A 24020-nucleotide genomic window follows, 5' to 3' on the forward strand; every position below is an offset into this window, starting at 1 on the left:
TCAAGTTACACAACGAAAAGCCAAAACGACTAACGGAACAGTGTTATGTTTTATTTTGTTTGGAAAACACTTTCAGTAAACTTTAACTAACTCACTGAACTGAGAATAAAAGCTTTTGAACTGTTCAAATTACAGCAATGAACAATTATACAAGGAATCATATTTGTGACGTCTGTGACGTTTCTGTCTGTGTTGGAATGACACTGGCGCGGTGACGTCATATGTGTGTATATGGCTTCCCGTGTGACAGCTGCCAGTTAAAAAAAAAATGCAATACATTATGAATCGTGTATTACAGAGAAATACACGAAATATCAAATCCGTCATGGCACACGCACCACTGGTTTTTAATAGTTGCTTTATTTTGAAAGTTCCGAGTCCATATCCGGCTTTTGAGCATGCGCAGTGTGACACTTCCTCGGCTCGTTCAGCGCAGCGGGTTTGTGGACACTTCCAACGTCTGTACTTTACCAGAGTTTGGGGTCCATTTACTGCTATTTTCCAGGGGGTGTAGCGTCAGGGGGAGATGGCGGCCGTCCTGCTTCAAGTCCTGGAGCGGACAGAGTTGAATAAACTCCCGAAAGGCGCCCAGAACAAGCTCGAGAAGTTTGTAACGGAGCTGCAAAATGCTAACGAGGAGCTCCGGACGCAGCACGAGCGGTTCAAAGCGGACAGCGGTAGGTGCGCGGCGCGTAGCCGACCAGCACGTGAGACGTGATGGAGACCTCCATTTAAACTTTATTACACCGTGAAGCTGTCATCTAGTACACCCGGATAACAAACATACTAAACGCAGTACATTTTATTCTTCCACATTGCTTACAAACTGCCGCTAACGTTCGCTACGATGTCACTTTAATGCTAACTTTGGCGGGAGACAATAGATGTGACACCGCCGGCTCTTAAACTTGACGTTTTATTTAAAGAAATGACGGAACAGGGTCTGTTTTGTTGAGATATTCACTGTCACCCGAGGGAAACTGAACATTACCATTAACATGCGTGTTATTAATGTCACTGAACAGCAACCCAGCCGAATATATATTTTACAATAATTAACCTGTTGTCTAACTGCAGTCTTTAACAGACGAGACCTAGAATAAAACTGCTGTCGCCTGTGTGCTACAGGTCCTCTGTTGTATGATGTGTGTACTCGTGTGTACTCATGCTCTTGAATGTCCTCCGTCCCTACAGAGCAGCAGTACTTTGACATTGACAAGAGGCTGGCGGAGAGTCAGGAACAGATCCTGTCTGCCACCAGGGACGTGCAGACGCTCAAGGAGGACAATAGGAAGCTCAGTGAGTCCTCAGACACGTTTCATTTTGTTTTGGTGAATTGACTCATCTTCCTGCCTCCATGATCCCCGGTGTGAGCGGTGTCTTCTTCTCTTCCGTGCAGACGAAGAGCTGAGCGCCCTGAAGGGAATCGAGGGAGAGACCCCTGAAGACAAACCACCACAGCAGGTAGGCATGCCCATCCCCGGGAGAGAAACGGCTGCTGCTTACATTTGGAAAGAATTCAAGCAAATGTATTAATTCGGTTTAATTTTTGATATCAGAGATTAAATAATATAACAATTTTTATTTATATATATATATATATTTTAATTTATTAATAATGTTTTTATTTACATGTATTTTTAATATATATATATATATATATCCTAAGATATATATATATTTCTTTTAATTTATGAATTTTTTTTTTATTACATGTATTTTTATTAGAGATGCACCGATCAGGTTTTTTGGTGCCGATCACCGTTCACTGAAATCAGTACCTGCCGATCCGATAATACCGATCACCGATCACGGTGTCGATTGAAGCATTCTATTTATTGTGGAGCATTATTGCCTAGGACTATGAGGAAATACATATATAAAGCATCTCAAACATTAAAGAAATCACCGATTTCTTTAAACATTTAGGACTTTTAATTTGAAAAATCTCTTAATTGCGACAGTAAATATGTTTGATTGCCAGGCTAGGGGAAGTCAGGGACATCCTGAACACATCTGAATCAGTCGTTGCCTGGGACTCTGAGGGAAAACATATGTAGAGCGCCTCAAACATTTAAAAAATGACATGTCTTGAACCATTTAGGACTTTTACTTTGAAAAATGTCCTAATTGATACATTACAATTGTTTGATTGCTATTGTAGGGGATTTCAGATATGTCTGGAACACATCTGCATTATTCATTTCCTGGAACTTTTGGGGAAATCTAAATACAGGACTTTTCTTAACATACAAAAGTCAGACTTATTTTTATAAACTCTTCCTTGGTACAGGACAAATGTTTTAATGTTAGCATAATTTAAGCTAAATCTCAAACGATCTATAAAGATACAAAATCAGTTCATTGTTTACTTGTGTATGATTTGTCGACATCTTATTTTGAAAATTGGATGTTGATTCACGTGGTTCTTTCCGCTAACTTTGCAAAACCGGATGTTGTGTTACGTGAATTCTTCCGCTAACGTTATCAAAACCCTCGCGCGCTCCCGATGGAATGCATTTACCGTGAGCATCAGTCTGTAGGGGCAGACATGTGAGAGTCGGCTGAGTCGACCCAGAGATTCAACTCCGGGGACGGGGATGCCGCTCGGTGGTGAGGATCCCCTCTGACCTCTCACTCTGTGGCCCTCGCCCGGCGCATCGTCTCCGTTGCGATTGAAACGTCTCTGATAGTTTTTCTCGCAGATTTTATGTCATCTGATCGGCCGTTTTAAGAACGCCGATCAAAACCGATAATGGGAATATCGGCCGATATGGATCGGCGCCGATCAGATCGGTGCAGCCCTAATTTTTATTTATGTATATTTATATATATATATCTTAAGAGATAAGTATCCAGACTGATTTGAAAGTATGTGTGTGTGTGTGTGTGCAGCAAACCAAGGCCAAGTATGAGATCGAGGCAGAGAAGAGAGAGCTGGCGAGGCTCCTGGAGAAGAAAACGCAGGAGGCGGAAAACCTCACTGGTAAGATATATTATATAATATTATATTATAATATTATTATTAACACACACACATCACACATCTTTTGTTTTTCGACATTTGGTTAGACTGGCACCAGTTATTCTTGTGTTTTCACGTCAAGTCCGTTTTCTTTATACAGCCTAATATTACAAATTATCCTGATTGTCCTCAGACCCTCGATCTGGAGTAGGAGTTCAAATATTTTTGTTGTTGTTGAAGTTTGTGAATTGTGTGTGTTTTCCAGCGACTGTGATGGGTCTGAATGAGAAGCTGGCCGAGACCAGCAAAGTGAAGACGGAGCTGCAGCTCCAACTGGACGGCATCCAGTCCTCTGTGGCTTCTGTGCAGGTACGCACCGAACTCACGGAGACTGTGGAGCTCACGCTGCAGTGCAGTCCAATCACCACTAGGGGTCGGCTCCAAGATATAACATTAGCATTTACATATGGGAAATGTCTAGGGCTGCAACAGCGACTCGATAAAATCAATACAAATCGTTTATTAGAATAGTTGGCAACGCATTTCATTATCGATTCGTTGTCATGCGATTATTCCGCCTCTCAATAAGTCACGGAGATGTTTGAGTGTTCAAAAAAGAAGAAGTTCGGACGAGTAAACTCATGCGATTATTCCGCCTCTCAATAAGTCACGGAGATGTTTGAGTGTTCAAAAAAGAAGAAGTTCGGACGAGTAAACTCATGCGATTAAAACATTGTCAGTTCCGTTTTTGAATAAAGGTTTGGAAATAATTTTTTTATCCGATTCATCAATGAATCGAAAAATAATCGACATGTTAATTGATTATTAAAATACTCGTTATTTGCAGCCCCAGAAATGTCACCAGCAAGTCAGTTAAAGTGTTTTATGAGATACTCCTCTAGTCAGTGTCCTCTATATTTAGAATATTGTCACCCCTCAACCTCAACAAGCTGGTATCAGGGTTCATACAGTCACCATGTCTATGAACCCTGTTCATTGGTCACCATGTGGATGAACCTGTTCATTGGTCATGTGGATGAACCTGTTCATTGGTCATGGGGATGAACCTGTTCATTGGTCATGTGGATGAACCTGTTCATTGGTCATGTGGATGAACCTGTTCATTGGTCATGTGGATGAACCTGTTCATTGGTCATGTGGATGAACCTGTTCATTGGTCATGTGGATGAACCTGTTCATTGGTCATGTGGATGAACCTGTTCATTGGTCATGAGGATGAACCTGTTCATTGGTCATGTGGATGAACCTGTTCATTGGTCATGAGGATGAACCTGTTCATTGGTCATGTGGATGAACCTGTTCATTGGTCATGTGGATGAACCTGTTCATTGGTCATGTGGATGAACCTGTTCATTGGTCATGAGGATGAACCTGTTCATTGGTCATGGATGAACCTGTTCATTGGTCATGTGGATGAACCTGTTCATTGGTCATGGGGATGAACCTGTTCATTGGTCATGGGGATGAACCTGTTCATTGGTCATGGGGATGAACCTGTTCATTGGTCATGAGGATGAACCTGTTCATTGGTCATGAGGATGAACCTGTTCATTGGTCATGTGGATGAACCTGTTCATTGGTCATGAGGATGAACCTGTTCATTGGTCATGTGGATGAACCTGTTCATTGGTCATGTGGATGAACCTGTTCATTGGTCATGTGGATGAACCTGTTCATTGGTCATGAGGATGAACCTGTTCATTGGTCATGTGATGAACCTGTTCATTGGTCATGTGGATGAACCTGTTCATTGGTCATGAGGATGAACCTGTTCATTGGTCATGTGGATGAACCTGTTCATTGGTCATGAGGATGAACCTGTTCATTGGTCATGAGGATGAACCTGTTCATTGGTCATGTGGATGAACCTGTTCATTGGTCATGTGGATGAACCTGTTCATTGGTCATGTGGATGAACCTGTTCATTGGTCATGTGGATGAACCTGTTCATTGGTCATGGATGAACCTGTTCATTGGTCATGAGGATGAACCTGTTCATTGGTCATGAGGATGAACCTGTTCATTGGTCATGTGGATGAACCTGTTCATTGGTCATGTGGATGAACCTGTTCATTGGTCATGTGGATGAACCTGTTCATTGGTCATGAGGATGAACCTGTTCATTGGTCATGAGGATGAACCTGTTCATTGGTCATGTGGATGAACCTGTTCATTGGTCATGTGGATGAACCTGTTCATTGGTCATGAGGATGAACCTGTTCATTGGTCATGAGGATGAACCAGTTCATTGGTCATGTGGATGAACCTGTTCATTGGTCATGGGGATGAACCTGTTCATTGGTCATGTGGATGAACCTGTTCATTGGTCATGAGGATGAACCTGTTCATTGGTTATGTGGATGAACCTGTTCATTGGTCATGGGGATGAACCTGTTCATTGGTCATGTGATGAACCTGTTCATTGGTCATGTGGATGAACCCTGTGGTCACCTGGTTTTCTCTCTGTGCTGGTCGTAGCACCGGGAGACGCGCATGGAGCAGGAGAAGGAGCTGCACGAGAAGAAGATGGAGTGGCTGACCGCGGAACTGAAGACCAAAACTGAAGAGCTGTTGACCACCACCAGGGAGAAAGGGACCGAGATCCTGGAGCTGCAGGGGGTCCAGAAGAACAGCAAGGAGCAGGTAACACACACACACACACACACACACACGCACACACAGTATACTGGCATGTGCCACTGGTTTCCCTACTGGTGATCATCGGCCATGACACCAGAACAAGTGGAATAAGACACAGAGCTGTGGTTTAAGATCTACTCCCAAGAAGAAAACATCCGAGAAGTTAACCACAACAACCACAACAGTTGTTTGTTCCGGTCGGGTGTCACTGGAATGTCTCATTATAAATAAGCAGGGTTCTACGCTCATGGAAAACCTGGAAACGTCCTGGAATCTGTAAATGGTTATTTCCAGGTCTTGAAAAAGTCCTAACAATCATGAACATGTGTTATATTCATAAATTCATTTACGCTGATTTTTAAATAGTTAATATAATTTTTAAAGGATGACGCTCAAAATGTAAGTCGGCATACGCTCTTTCATACTCACAGCACGCATGTTTCCGCGCTGCAAGTGAACGCACCTTAACTGAAAAGACATGAATGTATATTCTTTTAATCTAAACTATTATCTCTCATTCATTTGAGTCATTTACGGTTTTATACTGTATGCTCTGGAATTCTCATTGTTAGTTTAAATACGACATTATCTCACTTTTTCATGTTTACACCGGGATTTTAAACAATGTTTGGTCACGGACTTTTGGTTTAAAGTCCCGGACACCCATTGGTCAGCATGTGAACCCCGATAACGACATCAGGAGGCGTCCTGCCCTCAGCGCTGATGTGTTCTCTTTGACAGGTGGCCAGGCTGGAAGGACAGCTGGCGTCTCTGAAGCAAACCGGCGAGAGCCAGAACCGGAGAGCCGAGGACCTGAACAGCAAACTGAAGCAGGTAGTGACGACGGCCGAGGAGGCTGGAGCAGAAGCTTCTGCCTCGCGAGAGACGAGTCTCCAGGGTCGACGTCCCTCGCCCGGCCGGAGACACCGACGCGGTTCCCAGAGCAGGAACTCGTCTGAATCCACAGGAATCGCTTTGACACGCACATGAGAGGGAGAGCAAATATGCTTATGGTCTCATGTCCTTCCAAAGCAGAGATAAAGAATAACCAGGAGACGAGTGTTTATTTAAATGCAAACAATTAATTAGCTGCATGAAAAAAATTAATCTGCACACAAGGCCACATGAGCGGTCGCTGACATTTAAAATGCCCCCCCCCCAAAATCAGGCAAACTGTAAAAAAAAAAAAAATTAAAACCTATTTTATTTAACAGAGGCTGATGAATACATATTAGACGTGACCTTCAGTCTTTGTTGTTGTTTGATAACAGCTCATAAATGCAACTATTAATGAGCTAATGTTCACTAATAGATGTATTGTCGGTGTTAAAGACATGTGAACTAACCACAGACACCTCGATAATGATGGGCTCACATTTCTGTCCAAGACAAAAGAAGAAGACATTTAAAGTCCGGCTTGTCGGGCAGCGGATCCATGCGTGTGGTGTTATTGATCGTCGATATGGTGCCTCTGTCTCTCCAGGCTAAAGACGAGCAGAGCGCCATGGAGGAGAAATACCGCAACGAGCTGAACGCCAACGTCAAGCTGTGTTCCCTCTACAAGGTGAGACGCCAGCAGGCCACCTGGGATCAATATATTCTCTTTAATTTAGAAAAAAAAGAAAAAGAAAGGCATTAGGCTCTGAAACTGTGCCGCCACGTCGTTCCCTCCATGTAATGTCTGTGTTCTGCCTGTAGGGGGCAGCAACCGACACGGAGATGAAGAATCAAGAGCTGAGCAGAGCCGTGGAGGAGCTTAGCAAGCTGGTTAAAGACACCGGGGAAGGTATCGCACCGGCTTTTACTCGTCTTTCAAAACACCTCATTGTCTCTGACCCCCCCCCATTGTTAGCCGTGTGGCCGAGATAGTCGTGATCGTGAGATCCCGATGTATTAAACAGCGTAGATGAGGTACTGCGAGCCCCGTTTCTACGTGTGACCGATGCCGCCGTCCTTTCCTTGCAGCCAATAAGACTCTGGAAAAGAAGCTGTCGGACGGGGCGGAGCTAAAGACGCGGCTGGAGGCGGAGCTTCAAGAGAAGATCGTGAAAATGGAGACGGAGCTGGAAAACAGCATGTTGAAAGCTTCCGGCAAACACTGCTGTAAGAACACACACATTTAGTGTCTGACTTGCACAGTGTTGTGTGTGTGTACACATGTGCGTTACGTGTGCGTGTGTTCGGCTCCAGGTGCGCCCTCTCTGACCGAGGAGGAGCTGGACTCCATGTGTCCGTCGGCGGCGGCCATCGCTGCCATCGTCAAGCCCGGCATGAAGTTCTTTGAAGTGAGTTTGAATGGACGCCCCCCGGGGCTCCGTGACACGGAAAAGTTTCTGAAATGTCGGCATAATAACCAATAAAGTATTCAGATTGATAAATATGGAACAAACTGGCATTTAAAGGGTTAACCTTCTCAAATGAAAGAACAGCTGATGCATCAAAGCCGATTGTAGTTCTTAATGTAGAAACATGGTTAGCAACCACAACCAAATTAATTTGTAATTAACATTAGCACATTTTAAGACGCATTCATTCATTGGTTCCTACTCATGGACGGTCATGGAATAGCTGGAAAAGTCCTGGAATTTAAAAATGGTTATTTCCAGGCCTGGAAAAGTCACTCAGAAAAACAGAAATCCAAAAAAGTTTTAGAAAAAGTAATGAAAATGTTTATATTCATATGTAAATGTCCACCGTGTATATCCTGTATGCTTTGGATTTCTTATTGTTAGTTTAAAGACGACATCTTCTCACTTTTTCCCATCTGCACCTGGGATGGAAATGTGGTTTAAAGTCCTGTCCACCCATTGGTCGCCATGTGTGTGAGCCCCGCCTCCTGCTGTGAGAGCGTTAGACAAAGTAGATTTTATATTGGTCGTCCATCAAGAAGCAAATCCGTCTCTACTTAGTTTGAGCTTCATGCGATTTGTACTTGTAGTGCTAAAACATAGATAAGTAAGTAGTTTATTTATTTTGCACTTATCACAGACAGTGTGACAAAGTGCAGTACAGGAGTCAATTAAAACCATTTGTCAACAACAACAACAGGGGCCAAAACATGTCAATAAAGAGCAGAGTAGAATACACAGTAAGGGCTCGATCACATCAGACGCGCCTCTCTAAAACGCGCCGCGAGCAACACCGTTGATTCCCTACGGTACGGCGCCTTTCAGACGCGCCTTTTAAACGCCGCGCGGCGCGGTTTTCTTGTGTTTTTCAGGTGCGGTTAAAAGTTAAAATATTCTCAACTTTAAGCGCGAAGGCGCGTACCGCTCATCAATGTCACACTCGGTCAAGGCAGCCAATAGGATCAAGCAGGAGGCTTTCCTTCCTGTTTTCCCAACGAGAACCTCATATTCGCGGTATTTAATTACGAAGAGCTTTATAATCCTAAATCTAAACACTACTCAAACTGACTCCCGCTCGGTCGGAAGTGCAACTGAAAGCCTCGCCATCGAGACACAACTCATGGAACAGATGGTGGTATTCGCCGTTCTCTTTCCTTACTTTTTTTAAATATCTTGAACCCCAAATCAACGGTTGGTTGCTCTCCACAGGCGAGTCGCGCTGTTTTGCCCGGCGTGTTTTTGCCACGGCGTTTTTGGTGCGGCTGCGCTTTTAAAAGTGGCGTCTGGTGCGATCGTGCCCTAAAGCGTCTATTGTCTGTGTCCCCTCCCTCGGTTGTCTCGCCTCTCCTTGATGCCCTCCAGCTGTACAACGCCTACGCCGAGTGCCAGAAGCAGCTGCAGCTGCAGCGGCAGGAGAGCCAGTGCGCGAACCGCGTCCTGGACGAGATCGTCCTGGAGGTGGAGGCCAAGGCCCCGGTGCTCCGGCGCCAGAGGGAGGAGTACGAGAGCATGCAGAGGTCCATGGCCTCGCTGTGCAACAAGCTGGAGCAGGCCCGCACGGTCCGCCGCTGCCGCCGCACACCGTTCCTCTGGCCGCCATCGCCCGGTCGCCTGGCAACCGCGTGGTGACGGCTTCACCTTGTGTCTGCAGGAGATCTACAGCCTGCAGAGAGAGAGAGAGGAGGCCAAGCAGCGCTGTGACGGCATGGAGAGAGACAAGCTGAGGACAGAGAGACACATGGAGGACACGTCCAAACAGGTACACACACACACACACACACACACACACACACATGGAGAGAGACAAGCTGAGGACAGAGAGACACATGGAGGACACGTCCACTCAGAGGGCCTCAGAGGGCTTTACAATCTGTTCACATACGACATCCCTGACCTTTGACCTCACTGATTCGTATATTCCGACAGATTAAATACATACAATACAGTTTGCACTTCGCCCTCTTGTGGCCGGAAGGAGTACAACAACAACAAATGCTTGATGAATAAATAATAGAAGTACCTGCAAAAGCTTTTTTCACAAAAGAAAAGCCACCAACCTCCTTCTCAGGCTTCTGTAGTTCTGATTTATTTTGGTAAAACTATAATGAATCCTGTAGATTGATATGTTCTGAACGTATAGAATGAGAGGATCCCTGCTGACTGCTTGAGTCCTGAATGTGTCTCTAGGTGTGCACCCTCCTGGTGCAGCTGGAGGAAGCCAGAGGCAACCAGGTGACCAGGGAGGACGGCAGCTCCGCCAGCATCTCCAGCACCTCTGAGGTCATCAGTCCGCGCCAGCTGTCTTTCCGCAGCGTGGAGGAGCTGCAGAGGCAGAACCAGAGCCTGCTGAGGCGGCTGAGGGAGCTGGAGGAGGAGAAGGAGCGGCAGCAGAGCCAGAGGACGGCGGCGTGGTAATGAACCGACTCGACGCACAAACAACGTTGAAGACTTTATCAGAGTTCCTAATTCCACCTGACACGAGCGCCACGAGCTCGTAGCTACACGGAGAGAGCGTGGGAGATGACCTCTGATCTCCTTTTACTGTTCTAAGGAGCAGCGTCTCTAGATCAGAGCCTCTAAAGGTGCGTTCACACCAGAAGCGGCGCAATAACACAATAACATATATTATAATGTTATAAACACAATAACATATATTATATATTATAATTAGGGCTGTGAAACGATTAAAATTTTTAATCGGGTTAATCACAGGTTTTTGTGGATTAATCATGATTAATCACATATTACCGATATTCTCGGTATATTTTGTGAGAACATAGAGATTTATGACAAGAGACGGATATATACATTCATACATTCTTCTATACAATGGTGCTGCAACTCAGCAGTTATTTAGCAGTTTTCTTCCATATGGAACATTAATACATCTTCATCCTAAACAGAATGTTTAACCCTCCTGTTACCTTTCGGGTCAATTTGACCCCATTCAATGTTTAATGTCGGTGTTCTTTGGGGTCATTTTGACCCCAGGCTGTTTTTCACTGTGTCAAACATATCAGAAATATCAACTTTTTTATTTATTTAAAGGGCTATTTAGGTAGTCAACAAACAAACATAAAGTACCTCACACTTAAACTTGGGAAGCAATATTAATTCTAATAATTTTCTGGAGGTTTTAATTGCTGGGGTCAAATTGACCCCGAGGGTAAAATATGTTAGTAAAGTAAAGGTAACAGGAGGGTTAAACAGAACATTTTTCTCTTGTTTGTCAACCATTAACTCCACCATGATACAATCTAAAGGTGGACAGATTGACAAGTGACTTTTTTTTTGCTCGGTCCCGATGCGCGCACGGAGCTCTGTGGCGCGCCAGACGGAGATCGATAAGTGTTAACGCAACGCGAAGAGACAGAAATGACATGCTGCTGTGGAGATACGATCAACAACAGACTAGGGCTGCAACAACGAATCGATAAAAATCTATTATTAAAATAGTTGGCAACGAATTTCATTGTCGATTCGTTGTGTCGCGCGATTATTACGGCTCTCAATAAATCACGGAGTATAAACAAAGTAGATTTGAGCGCAGAGCGGCGCAGGAGAAACCAGAGTGGAGGGAGAGACGGAACGCTGCGTTGTGAGAGCCAATCAGCGCTGAGCTGCTCCGCTGTTGATGAATGTAATTGGCTGCTGCTGCTCACGTGGCGCTGGATGCGGAAGTCCTTCACGTAGTCTGAGACATTCACGGAGCTGAGTGCGCCTCCGGGTGACGTTATGAACCCAGACACCAGGGCGCTACATGTCACGACGTGTGTGGCATTTCCACAAGAGTATAACGTAGAGAACATGTTTTTTTATTCTGTGGCGGATGGCTGAAAATATTTTTCCACGGAGAAAGGCAAATGAGATAAGCCACGCCCCCTCACCGAATTAGTAGAGTAAACCGCTGTCAGTCTGTTTGTGACGGGTTCATCCACATGACCAGTGAACAGGGTTCATGCTGACCAGTGGGTCTCCAGGACCTTTCCATGACTTTAAACCAAATTTCCATGATTAAACATTTAATGAAAACTCTGTGTAGACATGAACAAGTGAGAAGATGTAGTATTTAAAATAACAATGAGAATTCCAAAGCATACCGTATATATACCGTGTAAATTAACATTTGAATAAAACAAATTTGCATTACTTTTCCAAATATTTTGGGATTTTATTTTTTTCAATTACTTTTCTAGGCCTGCTAATAGCCATTTAAAAATTCAATGACTTTTCCAGGTTTTCCATGACCGTACGGACCCTGTTTTGAATAAAGGGTTGAAAATTACAGTGTTTTTGTTTTTTTATCCGATTAATCGATTAATCGATAAAATAATCAACAGATTAATCGATTATCAAAATAATCGTTAGTTGCAGCCCTACAACAGACGTTTAGTTTAATAAAAGAACAAAGACGTGCTCTAGAGAACATGTCAGGGGGCGGGCCAATCTTTAATGTCATGCGATCTCTACCGACACTCGCCGACTGGCTGGCAGGCGTCGCGGAGTGTTGAGTTGAGACCCTGATAAAAGTAAAGTAAAAAAGTCGGTCGGACATGTCAGAAGGGGCCAATCTTTTTAATGTCATGCGATCTACCGACACCGCGCGATGATCGACTGGCAGGTCAGCGCGCGATGTTTTCATCCCTGATCTACAGGAAGTAGTAAGTCGTAACCGGTGAACCTGCGGAAGGATCATTACCGATGAACAGACCGTCTGCATGAGCGGACAGAGTTCAGATGAAGTGGTGGATTGGAAGCTCATTTTGCAAGTGACTTTTTTTCGTCGACGACCAACAACAGTCGGATTGGAAGCTCATTCTGCGCATGCGTTAAATGCGTAAAAAAAAAAAAACTAGTTAAACCTGTAATTGAATTAACTGAGTTAACGCTTTATTTTTCACAGCACTAATTATAATGTTATAAACACAATAACATATATTATAATGTTATGAACACAATAATATATATTATATATTATAATGTTATAAACACAATAACATATATTATAATGTTATGAACACAATAACATTTATTATATATCATAATGTTATGAACACTATATTATATATTATAATGTTATAAACACAATAACATATATTATATATCATAATGTTATGAACACAATAACATATATTATAATGTTATAAACACAATAACATATATTATATATCATAATGTTATGAACACAATAACATATATTATATATTATAATGTTATGAACACAATAACATATATTATATATTATAATGTTATGAACACAATAACATATATTATATGTTATAAACACAATTACATATATTATAATGTTATGAACACAATAACATATATTATATATTATAATGTTATGAACACAATAACATTTATTATATATTATAATGTCATGAACAGATAAACATATATATTATGAACACAATAACATATATACTATAATGTTATGAACACAATAACATATATACTATAATGTTATGATCACAATAACATATATATTATAATGTTATGAACACAATAACATTTATTATAATTAGTGCTGTGAAAAATAACGCGTTAAGTCAGTTAATTCAATTTCAGGTTTAACTAGTTTTTTATTTATTTACGCATTTAACGCATGCGCAGAATGAGCTTCCAATCCGTCTGTTGTTGGTCGTCGGGACGAAAAAAAAGTCACTTGCAAAATGAGCTTCCAATCCACCACTTCAATCTGAACTCTGTCCGCTCTCATGCAGACGGTCTGTTCATCGGTAATGATCCTTCCGCAGGTTCACCTCCGGAAACCTTGTTACGACTTTTACTTCCTGTAGATCAGGGTCTCAACACGTCGATCGCGACCTGCCAGTCGATCGCGCGTAGTGTTGCAGATCGCATGACATTAAAGAGATTGACCCGCCTGACATGTTCTCTATAGCACGCCTTTGTTCTTTATTAAACTAAACGTCTGTTGTTGATCGTATCTCCACAGCAGCATGTCATTTCTGTCTCTTCGTTGCGAACACTTATCGATCTCCGTCTGGCGCGCCACAGAGCTCCGTGCGCCATCGGGACCGAGCAAAAAAAGTCACTTGTCAATCTGTCCACCTGTCCGGGCCGGTGAGGTTTCAGCTTTGCAGCGGTGTCCCCGCCGTCCCTTTCATCACGGCCCAGTTCATGAAGAAAACCCACACAGTCAGTTTGCCTCAGCAGCTGCTAGAGGAAGACTAGAGGCCTTTAGATTGTATCATGGTGGAGTTAATGGTTGACAAACAAGAGAAAAATGCTCTGTTTAACCCTCCTGTTACCTTTACATTTACTCACATGTTTTATCCTCGGGGTCAATTTGACCCCAGCAATTAAAACCTCCAGAAAATTATTAGAATTAATATTGTTTCCCAAGTTTAAGTGTGAGGTACTTTATGTTTGTTTGTTGACTACCTAAATAGCCCTTTAAATATATAAAAAAGTTGATATTTCTTATATGTTTGACACAGTGAAAAACAGCCTGGGGTCAAATTGACCCCAAAGAACACCGACATTAAACATTGAATGGGGTCAAATTGACCCCAAAGGTAACAGGAGGGTTAAACATTCTGTTTAGGATGAAGATGTATTTATGTTCCATATGGAAGAAAACTGCTAAATAACTGCTGAGTTGCAGCACCATTGTATAGAAGAATGTATGAATGTATATATCCGTCTCTTGTCATAAATCTCTATGTTCTCACAAAATATACCGAGAATATCGGTAATATGTGATTAATCATGATTAATCCACAAAAACCTGTGATTAACCCGATTAAAAATTTTAATCGTTTCACAGCCCTAATTATAATGTTATGAACACAATAACATTTATTATATATTATAATGTCATGAACAGATAAACATATACACTATAATGTTATGAACACAATAACATATATACTATAATGTTATGAACACAATAACATATATACTATAATGTTATGAACACAATAACATTTATTATATATTATAATGTTATGAACACAATAACATATATACTATAATGTTATGAACACAATAACATATATACTATAATGTTATGAACACAATAACATATATACAGGGTTTTTCCTGCATAGAGAAAATTTGGGCGCGCGCCTAAGCTGTTTTCCCGAACGTCTATGACAAATCCCAAGCGCCTAAGGAAAAAAAAAAGTCTGCGATGGAAAAAAACAAAAACAGTGTTCATCACGTGCATGTCAGCGAATATGTTCTCAATAGTATGTTTCAAGTCGGCTACAGCCGAACCCTCGTTCTGTTTTGATCAATAGTAATCGAGTTGAGTGTCTCTCCTAGGTTTACAGCTTCAGGGGGGCGGGACTAGTGCCGCTAGCCATGTTGGTGCCCTAAGCTTCATTACCTTCGCATTGAAAATGCCGGAAGGTTATGTTTTGATCGCCGTGTATTTATTTATTTATTTATTTATTATTTTATTTATTTATTTGTATGCGTGTTATTCGCAAAACTCAAAAAGTATTGAACCGAATCGCATGAAATTTGGTGGGATGATTGTTTATTATCCGGGGACCAGTTGATTAGATTTTGGGATCGATCGGGTCAAAGGTCATGAACAGGTCAAAATCTTTCGCAGAACTCAAAAAGTGCGCCAGTATCGAAGCTTTGCCGTGATGCGCGCGAGCCGAGAAGTGTTGACGGGGGGGGGGGGACGACGACGAGGAAATTTATAGGGTGGCGGGTGGAGATTTCACCCTGTTATAATGGTAGGGGAAACACTGGAGTTGATAAGCGTGTCTTATCAATACGCAACTGTGAGGTGCACGTATGGACAGAGCGGCCAGCTGCTGATAACTTACTCAACAGCCCGACGTGTACCGAAGACCCATTTTGACCCAGGAAAAACCCTGATATACTATAATGTTATGAACACTAACATATATATTATAATGTTATGAACACAAAAACATTTATTATAATGTTATGAACACAATAACATATATTATAATGTTATGAACACAATAACAGCGTTTAGATGTTCCGCTCTCGTAGCGCTGGAAGTCTTTCAGACGTGACAGTAACTTCATCGGTGAAAGTGACCGAGCTGAGTGATTCTACAGGTGATGTCATGTATAAATATATATATATATCAATGTTATGAACCAAACACGAGGGCGTTGGATGTTCAGACGTGTGTGTGATGTCCACAACAAGTATGAGGCAGAACTAGTGGTTAGTGATTCTGGTGGATGAAGGAGATGATAGCGGTCTTTACGGAGACGAGACACGGAGTTAAGCCCCGCCCCTCGCGGAGCGTCTGGAAGCTTATGGCGTGAAGACGGCAAATGGTCGAGCGAGTAAACGCATGCGTTTTGGGCGACGCAACAAATCGCGACGCTTTTGGTGTGAACGCACCTTAAGAATGTTCTAGATGCGAGCGCCTCAGAAAAATGAAAATGTATTTTCCCGTCGCTCAAAATCTCTTCCGGGCATAACTTATAACGACTGAACCCGTTGATGACGGCGTCCTTCACATCCAGCTAAGACTTGAGTCGGCCGTCCACGGCGGTTTGAAATAGTCCATCAAAGTAAACGAGCACACACAAGTTTCCCCACCGGGGAACAAACTTCTAGAAGCCGTGTGCGTTCGCGCCCAGGTGCATTTCCCCGTGGCGTGGCAGCGACGTGAACGTGTGTGTGTGTGTGTGTGTCTCCTCAGCGTGTCGGAGCTGGAGGCCGGCGTGGCCGCGCTGCAGAAGGAGGCGGAGCAGCTGCGGGAGCAGAGGAACCAGCAGAAGCAGCTGGCCGACTCCAGCGCCCGGCAGAGGGACATGTACAAGGCCCTGCTGACGCAGAGCACCGGCTTCAGCCTGCCGCCTCAGGGTGAGCACCACACACACACACACACACACGTTGGCCTCACGGGGATTCGTTACATCCTGCAGCTAACAATTACTTTAATAATCGATTTAATCTGATTTGTTATTATTTTTTTAGACATTAGTTTCCAACCCTTTATTCAAAAACAGAAGTGACGACGCTTTACTCGCCCGACTATTTGTGGTGCATTCTCTCCTGAGAGGGGGCGGGGCTTATCTCCGTTGCTTTGCTCCGTAGAAACGGTTATTATTTCCCGCCGTCCACCGCGGAAGAATTCACCGCGTCTCAATGCTGATTGGCTCTCGCAGAGCAGCATCGTGCTCTTTTCTCTACCTCCGCTCAACTTTCTCTTTTCATGAAAACATGAAACATCTCTGCGACTCGATAATGAAATTCGTTGTCGACTATTCTAATAATCTTTTTTTTTAAATTTATGTTCTGGATTGGTTGTTGCCTTTCATTCAGTGTTTATAGCCCAAAGTGCTCGTGTGCGTCAGCAGGTTCTGACTCTCCCTCCCACCCTTCACCCGTTAAACCGCCGACGGTGCCGCCCCCCCGCTCCACCCCCCAGAGAGCCGCCGCCGAGTCGGCACAGAACACTCAGGCCAGGGCGGCGCTGAAACAGGTACCGACGCCTCCGTCTGCACACGAGGGTGGAGAAGATGGAGAAGAGAGACGCGCTCTGACCGTCCGCGTCTTGTCTCCCAGCTGAGCGACGCCTTCACGCTCTACAAGAAGGAGAAGGCGGAGAACGACCGCATGCTGAACGACGCCAACGACCGGCTGCAGAGGCAGCTGACGGAGCTGCGCTCCAGCCACGCCAGGCTCACCTCGCAGCTGGAGTTCAGCAGCAAGAGGTTTGCCCCCACCCCCCCACTCACACCTCATGGTTCAGCTCGTGGAGATCTGTTTTGGGCTTTAACGCGCTCTATGTGTGTGTGTGTGTGTGTAGGTACGAGATGCTCCAGGAGACGGTGTCGGCCTACCGCAGGGAGATCTCCGCCCTGCAGGACCGCAACCAGAAGATGGCCGCCACCACCCAACGGCACGAGCACATCATCCACACGATGAGCCAGGACCTGAGACAGGCCAATGAGAAGCTGGCGCTGGAGGAGGTGAGGAGGAGGAGGAGGAGGAGCTAAATGGTCTCAAGGGCACAGGCCCTCAGTCTCGGGTATCGCACAGCAGGTCATACCAACACACAACTTTATTTACAAAATGTAACTAGAAACAAATTTACCGACTTATTCAGAGGAAGAACTTGTAGTTCGTTCCCTATTCCATCTTGTAAGTAGATAAATCAGTAAATAGATAAATAAATGCCTCGTTTTAGATGGATGAAGCGTCGTTGACGTTCTCTAATCGGCCGATAGTTCGTCTTTCTTTCATCCTTTTGTCGGTGATGTCGCTCCGTGTGAAATACGTCTACAGCCAAGTACCCAACCAGCGGTTGAAAGAAATATGGAATACACAGCGCTGGACCATCAGTGTCTGATTTAGAATATACTAAATTAAGTTTCGGAACTTGCATTTATGTTTAATTGAATATTAATTAAATAACTCTTTCTAAAGGATTTTTTTTCATGGCTACTAATTTTACATATATTTTTGAAAAATCTCACTGGAGTACCTCCACGTACCCCCAGGGGCACAGGTACCCCCATTTGAGAACAACTGCCTCTCGAATTATATTTTAAAATTATATTTTCTCAAATAAAAGAGAAACTAGAATTAAACAAAAATCCCAATCGGCGGATCCGACGTTGCTCTGCAGGAAATATGGATCCACTTGAACCCTGCACATAGACACCAACTTGTTAAACATTAGGAGATGAGGACAGTTCTCGGACATGAGGCGTTGAAGAGGGAGTCGGAGAGTCTGACTGCAAAGGTGAACCTGTTTGGTGTGAACCCCCCCAGAGTGATGCCCCCCCCTTCTCTGCGTCTGCAGGTGCGCGTGGAGAACTTGACCAAAGAGAGAGACCTGTTGAGACGAGCAGAGAGTCGACTCGGGCGAGAGAAGGAGGCCGTGCTGTCCGAGCAGCGGAACCAGAACCTGCTGCTCGTCAACCTCAAGTCCATCCAGGTGTGTGTGTGTGTGTGTGTGTGTGTGTGTGTGTGTGTGTGTGTGTGTGTGTGTGTGTGTGTGTGTGTGTGTGTGTGTGTGTGTGTGTGTGTGTGTGTGTGTGTGTGTGTGTGTGTGTGCGTGTGTGTGTGTGTGTGTGTGTGTGTGTGTGTGTGTGTGTGTGTGTGTGTGTGTGTGTGTGTGTGTGTGTGTGTGTGTGTGTGAACAGTTGGCAGTGGAATGGATTCCCCAGGGTTCGTACGGTCACAGAAAACCTGGAAAATTCATGTAATTTTTTTTATAGTTATCGAGTCCTGGGCAGAAAACAAACGTAAATGTAAATTTCTTATATTCATATTCATGTATTTACGCTGAGTTTGAAATAATTAATATACTTTTAAAAGAATGATGCTCAAAATATGAGCCGGCAGACGCTCTTTTATACTCACAGCGCATATTCTTCCGCGCTGAAAGTGAACGCACCTTCACTGAAAAGACTTGAATGTTTATTCTTTAAATTAAACTCATACCTGCACGTCCCTGATATAAACAGGTTTCCTGGTGGAAGTCACTTCTTGTCAGCGCCTTCGATCTCCGTGACCTTGTCCGTCACCATGGAAACATTGTCACATGACATGTATGTACTCTGGTTCTGTGCTGTGACCTCGCTAGTGACGTCACGGAGCGCCGAACCAGAGTCTAAATAGAAGTGACTTCCAGCAGGAATTCTGGATGTGAATCTCACAGAACCCCCCCCCCCATATATATAGATAGATATACATCTATTATATTCTGTTGTCACCTTTTAACCCCTCATGAGTTTACAGGTATGCAAACTATTGTCTCTTATTCATTTACGGTTTTATACTGTATGCCAGGGCTATTCAACTTCAGCAGCAAGTGGGCCGAATAAGAAAATCACGGGGGGTGTGAGGGCCGCACAGAATATTGATAAAATAATGGCTAAAAATGAAAAACAGTAATGTATATTTCCACAGGTAAACAGTCACACACGAAAATGCGTCGGTATTGTGTGGCAAAAGTGTTGCGAACAAGCATCACTATGAACATGTTTCAAAGTGTAAATATCCGCTCAAGGCAACCAGTTGTTTCAGATCCCTTCAACCAAACTGTTCCCATGAAAACATAAGAAATGTGACTTAATGCATCAATATATAAATTACTTGGAATGACACTAATATCTGGTGGCGCAGCGCACAGACTGCATGTCTTTGAGTGCAGACTCCTTTTGCGTGAAAGGGATCGAAACCAGGTCGGGCGATCTTTTTATTTTTATTTTTTCGAAAATGTATTTCTTCATCCGTGGCTGTGATGCTCTGCTCACTTATACAATCGTAACCGCCGACATGGATATGAACGGTGGCTTAAAGATCTCCAGCAATATGTTTGTGAATGTGTGACGAATCTGGTGAGCGAGACAGAGCCCCGCTGCAGATGTTAAGAGAACACAACGCACGCGCAGGGAAACCAGTAGGTCTGAAAACCAGTAGGGGTGTAACAACGGCAATCAACACGGTGCGTAACATAAAGATGTAACCATACAGGTTTGGTTGAGGCAACAGTGAAACTCAATGGCTCTGGGTTAAATGTCTCAATGTATAAAAGAGGCGTGTCCGTCAGTTTTATTTTTTCTTACCAAGCTATACTGATTTGCAGGCAGTCTTGCGGGCCGTAGTTAAACTCAAACGGGCCGCTAGTTGAATAGGCCTGCTGTATGCTCTGGAGTTCTCTTTGTTAGTTTAAATACAACATTTTCTCATTTTTTCATGTTACACTCAGATTTAAAACAATGTTTTGTCGTGGACATTTGGTTTAAAGTCCTGGACACCCACTGGTCAACATGTGAACCCTGACTCCCTCTGGTTCGGCTTTTGTCCGTTGTACCGCTCTGTGCTGTGAACCTCGCCATCTGAACCCAGCTTCCTCTTCCTCTCTGGTCTAGCTGACGATGGAGCGGACGGAGACTCAGACTCACCAGCGGCTGGACGACAAGATCGAGCACCTGGAGGCGGAAGTGTCTTCGATGAAGACCAGGCTGGACCAGGAAGTGGCACAGAGACACGCCCTCGGGCGCACCATGGACGTACGTGGAATATATATATATATACAGGCACGTGCACAGATAGAGCCCTAGTGGTGCTGAAGCTCCAGCCCTTTTGCCCTGGATGAGTAAAGTGCCCTTTTTGCTGGAGCCCACTTTTTTACATTCATCAGTATTTAAGAATACAAGTTACTCTCTCTGTCATCAATTCCCCCCAAATGTGTTTTAATATCCGACGGGGCATTTATTTGAGTTGTGAGAATTTCGCCCCGACATGCTCCGCGGCGCTCACAAGCCTCCCTCCTCCCTCTCCCCGCCGCGCTCCTCGCGCCACCAAACGGGTGCACCTCCTTCTCCTCTGACCCGCAGCACCAGACACACAGGTCATGACGGCGTTTGTCCCCTGACGTTGTTTTGTGATAAATCAACCACAACATTAGCGCTGCTGAAAACATGACGTCACAACTGGTCCGACGTTTCCTAAAAATAAAAATAAACAAAAACTCACGAAAACCGTGATTTCAAAGCCTCGTCCAGCTGTTTACTGACATTAGTTATGTTAGAGTAGAGAGAGGGAGAGCGAGGAGAGAGAGAAAAAAGAGAGAGAGAGATAGAGTTCTTATTCCATTCTATTTAACGGGCTAGTCTAGGATTTGCGTGGCCAGACTGAAAAAATAATCCTAATGCCTCTCTTGTTCAGAGGGCCGGGCCAAATGTGGAGGCGGGCCGTATTCGGCCCGCGGGCCTTAGTTTGAGGACCACTGCGCTTGGCTGTTGATGTCTATCAATATCACTCATTTTGAAAATGACGTAAGAGGGCAATACGGATCCGTATCAGACCAGCGAGGAGGGCAATATGTGGCTGGCATGAAGACCCATTAGCCAATCAGAACGCTTGTACTGTTGTTGCTATATAATAATTCATCTTTATTCATAAAGAAAATGTAAGCTAGTGGTCTGATGCTGCCAGAGGAAACGCAGGTCGAGGACAGCATCATCATTGTATTGATGCTTATGCTTCAACTCTGTCAGAATTTTTTTTTGGCATTGGGTGCCCTTCTTTTTTTTTTTTAGCACCTGCCCCCCAAAATGTCTGTGCACTTGCCTGTATATATATATATATATATATATAACTAATGATTAAAAGTACAAAAGGTACAAAGAAAGTACAAAATTACAATCATTAGCATTTAATCTCCTGTCACAAAACTAAATATACTGTAAAAAATAAAATGTAACTAACATTCACAAACTGATGGAAGGAGCTACAGTTTCACCTGTACATCAGGACGAACTAACATTCACAGACTGAAGGCGCAGCCTACTTGGGAGACATTCTGGGGTTAGGTGTCTTGCCCAAGGACACATGGACCCAGGTTAGAGGAGCCGGGGATCGAACCGCCTCAGTCCCCTGACTGAAGGACGGCCCTGCTCACCACCGAGCCGCCCCCCATTCAACCCCCCCTCAGTATCTGAGGAGCAGTGGGCTGCTGTGAAATGCCCGGAGAGTAACTCCATCGCGTCCAGCCACGTGTCTTAAAAGGATCTATATGACCGAGTAGTTTTTAGTAAGTCCTCTATACAAAAATATGTTGTTTTGTACAAGGAGAACAAATTGTTTCTTTCAGCCTTAAAACCAAAGAGCAACAGTTGAGTAAAGGATGAAATCCGGTCAACACATGAATTAAACCTTTTAAAATAGACATTATTGAAGAAAAACGGCTGATTTCAATCTCTTGCGTCGCGTCTCCAACACGCCGCTGTTGGTCACGGCGAGTCATCCTGACTTGTCGCCTCCTCCTCCTCCTCCAGGCCCAGCTGCTGGAAGCCAAGAAACAGCTGGAGACCCAGAACACCTTGCAGCAGAAGACCAGGGAGCTGCTGCACGGTGCTGAGCAGCAGGTGGCGGCGCTGAAGGCTCAGCTGGCTTTCGCTTCATCCTCCGAGGCCACCACCACCACCACCCCGGCTTCCAGAGCCGCGGCCCTCCGAGCACCACTCCGAGGTCTGGAGGGCAGACACCGTGTTTGTGGTCAGTGAATCGGAGCGGTGTGAATACTCTGAGTGTTCACGGCTCTTTTGTTTGTGGTCGGTCCTTCAGTGCGCTCTCCGGTGCCGGCGGCTTCCCAGCAGCTCGGCCAATCGGAGCAGGAGCTGGCGGAGGTGAATGGCCTCCTGCGTACCGCCGAGGAGCAGAAGGCGGAACTGGCGGAGCAGCTGAAGAACGCCAACGCCTCCGTGGAGCAGTACCGGGCCGTGGTGCTGACGCTGGAGGACAGTCTGAAGAAGGAGAAGGAGGTGTGGCTCGTTCTTCTGTTTTCTGTTTCTATTCTGCCGACGCGTGCACACTGACCCCTCCTCCTCCTCCCTGTTAGTCCCACTGCCCTCTGGAGGTCCGGCTGAAGGAGTCCGAGGAGGTGCAGAATCAGCTGGACAAGAGGATTCTGGAGGGGGAGAAAATGAGGCAGCAGGAGAGAGAGGAGAGGAGGAAGGCCGTGGAGGCCGTAGAAAAACAGGTGATGACGATGCGATGGACGTTTGTAATGTGTGGCAACCAGATGGCTCGTGAATTTAAAAAAGTATTTGTATTGGTCACAATTTAGGAAAAGAAATATAGAGCAAAGAAGACTATTCTCTGATATATTGTTTGATGTTTTATTTATATCTATATATGTGTATATGTATATGTGTGTGTATATATATATATATATGTGTGTGTATATATGTGTATGTATATATATAAATATGTATTTATATATACACACATGTATGTGTCTATATATATATATGTATATATATACACATATATTTGTGTGTATATATATATGTGTGTATATATACATACATATATATAATATATATATATGTGTGTATATATATACAATATTATATATGTATACAATATTATATATACAATATTATATATACAAATATGATATCTAAATATATATATGTTTTTTTATATATATATATACAACATATTTTATTTATATATATATACATACTTTAAAAAATAATATATATATATATATAGAGAGAGATGTATAGATATATCTATATAGATATATTTATATAGATTCATTGAAACGG

The 24020-nt window shown here is 43.8% G+C and overlaps 1 protein-coding gene across 6 annotated transcripts in view; it reads left to right on the forward strand.

Moving 5' to 3' along the window:
- Positions 1-416: 416 nt before the first annotated feature.
- LOC130197704 (nucleoprotein TPR-like) overlaps positions 417-24020 on the forward strand; it is a 46537-nt gene continuing 22933 nt past the window's right edge. For 2 of the 6 annotated variants that reach the window (XR_008832518.1, XM_056420534.1), the window contains exons 1-23: positions 417-677; positions 1195-1299; positions 1400-1464; positions 2896-2986; positions 3231-3334; positions 5465-5629; positions 6368-6460; positions 7110-7190; positions 7325-7412; positions 7592-7729; positions 7817-7911; positions 9337-9534; positions 9626-9733; positions 10162-10385; positions 16643-16806; positions 17301-17428; positions 17512-17660; positions 17756-17918; positions 18755-18889; positions 20832-20972; positions 22743-22935; positions 23032-23228; positions 23306-23446. Coding sequence is in view for 5 of the 6 variants with exons in the window: in XM_056420534.1 (XP_056276509.1) it covers positions 527-677; positions 1195-1299; positions 1400-1464; positions 2896-2986; positions 3231-3334; positions 5465-5629; positions 6368-6460; positions 7110-7190; positions 7325-7412; positions 7592-7729; positions 7817-7911; positions 9337-9534; positions 9626-9733; positions 10162-10385; positions 16643-16806; positions 17301-17428; positions 17512-17660; positions 17756-17918; positions 18755-18889; positions 20832-20972; positions 22743-22935; positions 23032-23228; positions 23306-23446 (3117 nt within the window). In the remaining variant the exon portion in view is untranslated. The remainder of the gene's footprint in view (positions 678-1194; positions 1300-1399; positions 1465-2895; positions 2987-3230; positions 3335-5464; positions 5630-6367; positions 6461-7109; positions 7191-7324; positions 7413-7591; positions 7730-7816; positions 7912-9336; positions 9535-9625; positions 9734-10161; positions 10386-16642; positions 16807-17300; positions 17429-17511; positions 17661-17755; positions 17919-18754; positions 18890-20831; positions 20973-22742; positions 22936-23031; positions 23229-23305; positions 23447-24020) is intronic. The other 4 variants (XM_056420530.1, XM_056420531.1, XM_056420532.1 and 1 more) reach the window with 4 other exon arrangements.

This window comes from Pseudoliparis swirei, chromosome 8 (assembly GCF_029220125.1).
Source record: "Pseudoliparis swirei isolate HS2019 ecotype Mariana Trench chromosome 8, NWPU_hadal_v1, whole genome shotgun sequence".
NCBI classification, from domain to species: domain Eukaryota; kingdom Metazoa; phylum Chordata; class Actinopteri; order Perciformes; family Liparidae; genus Pseudoliparis; species Pseudoliparis swirei.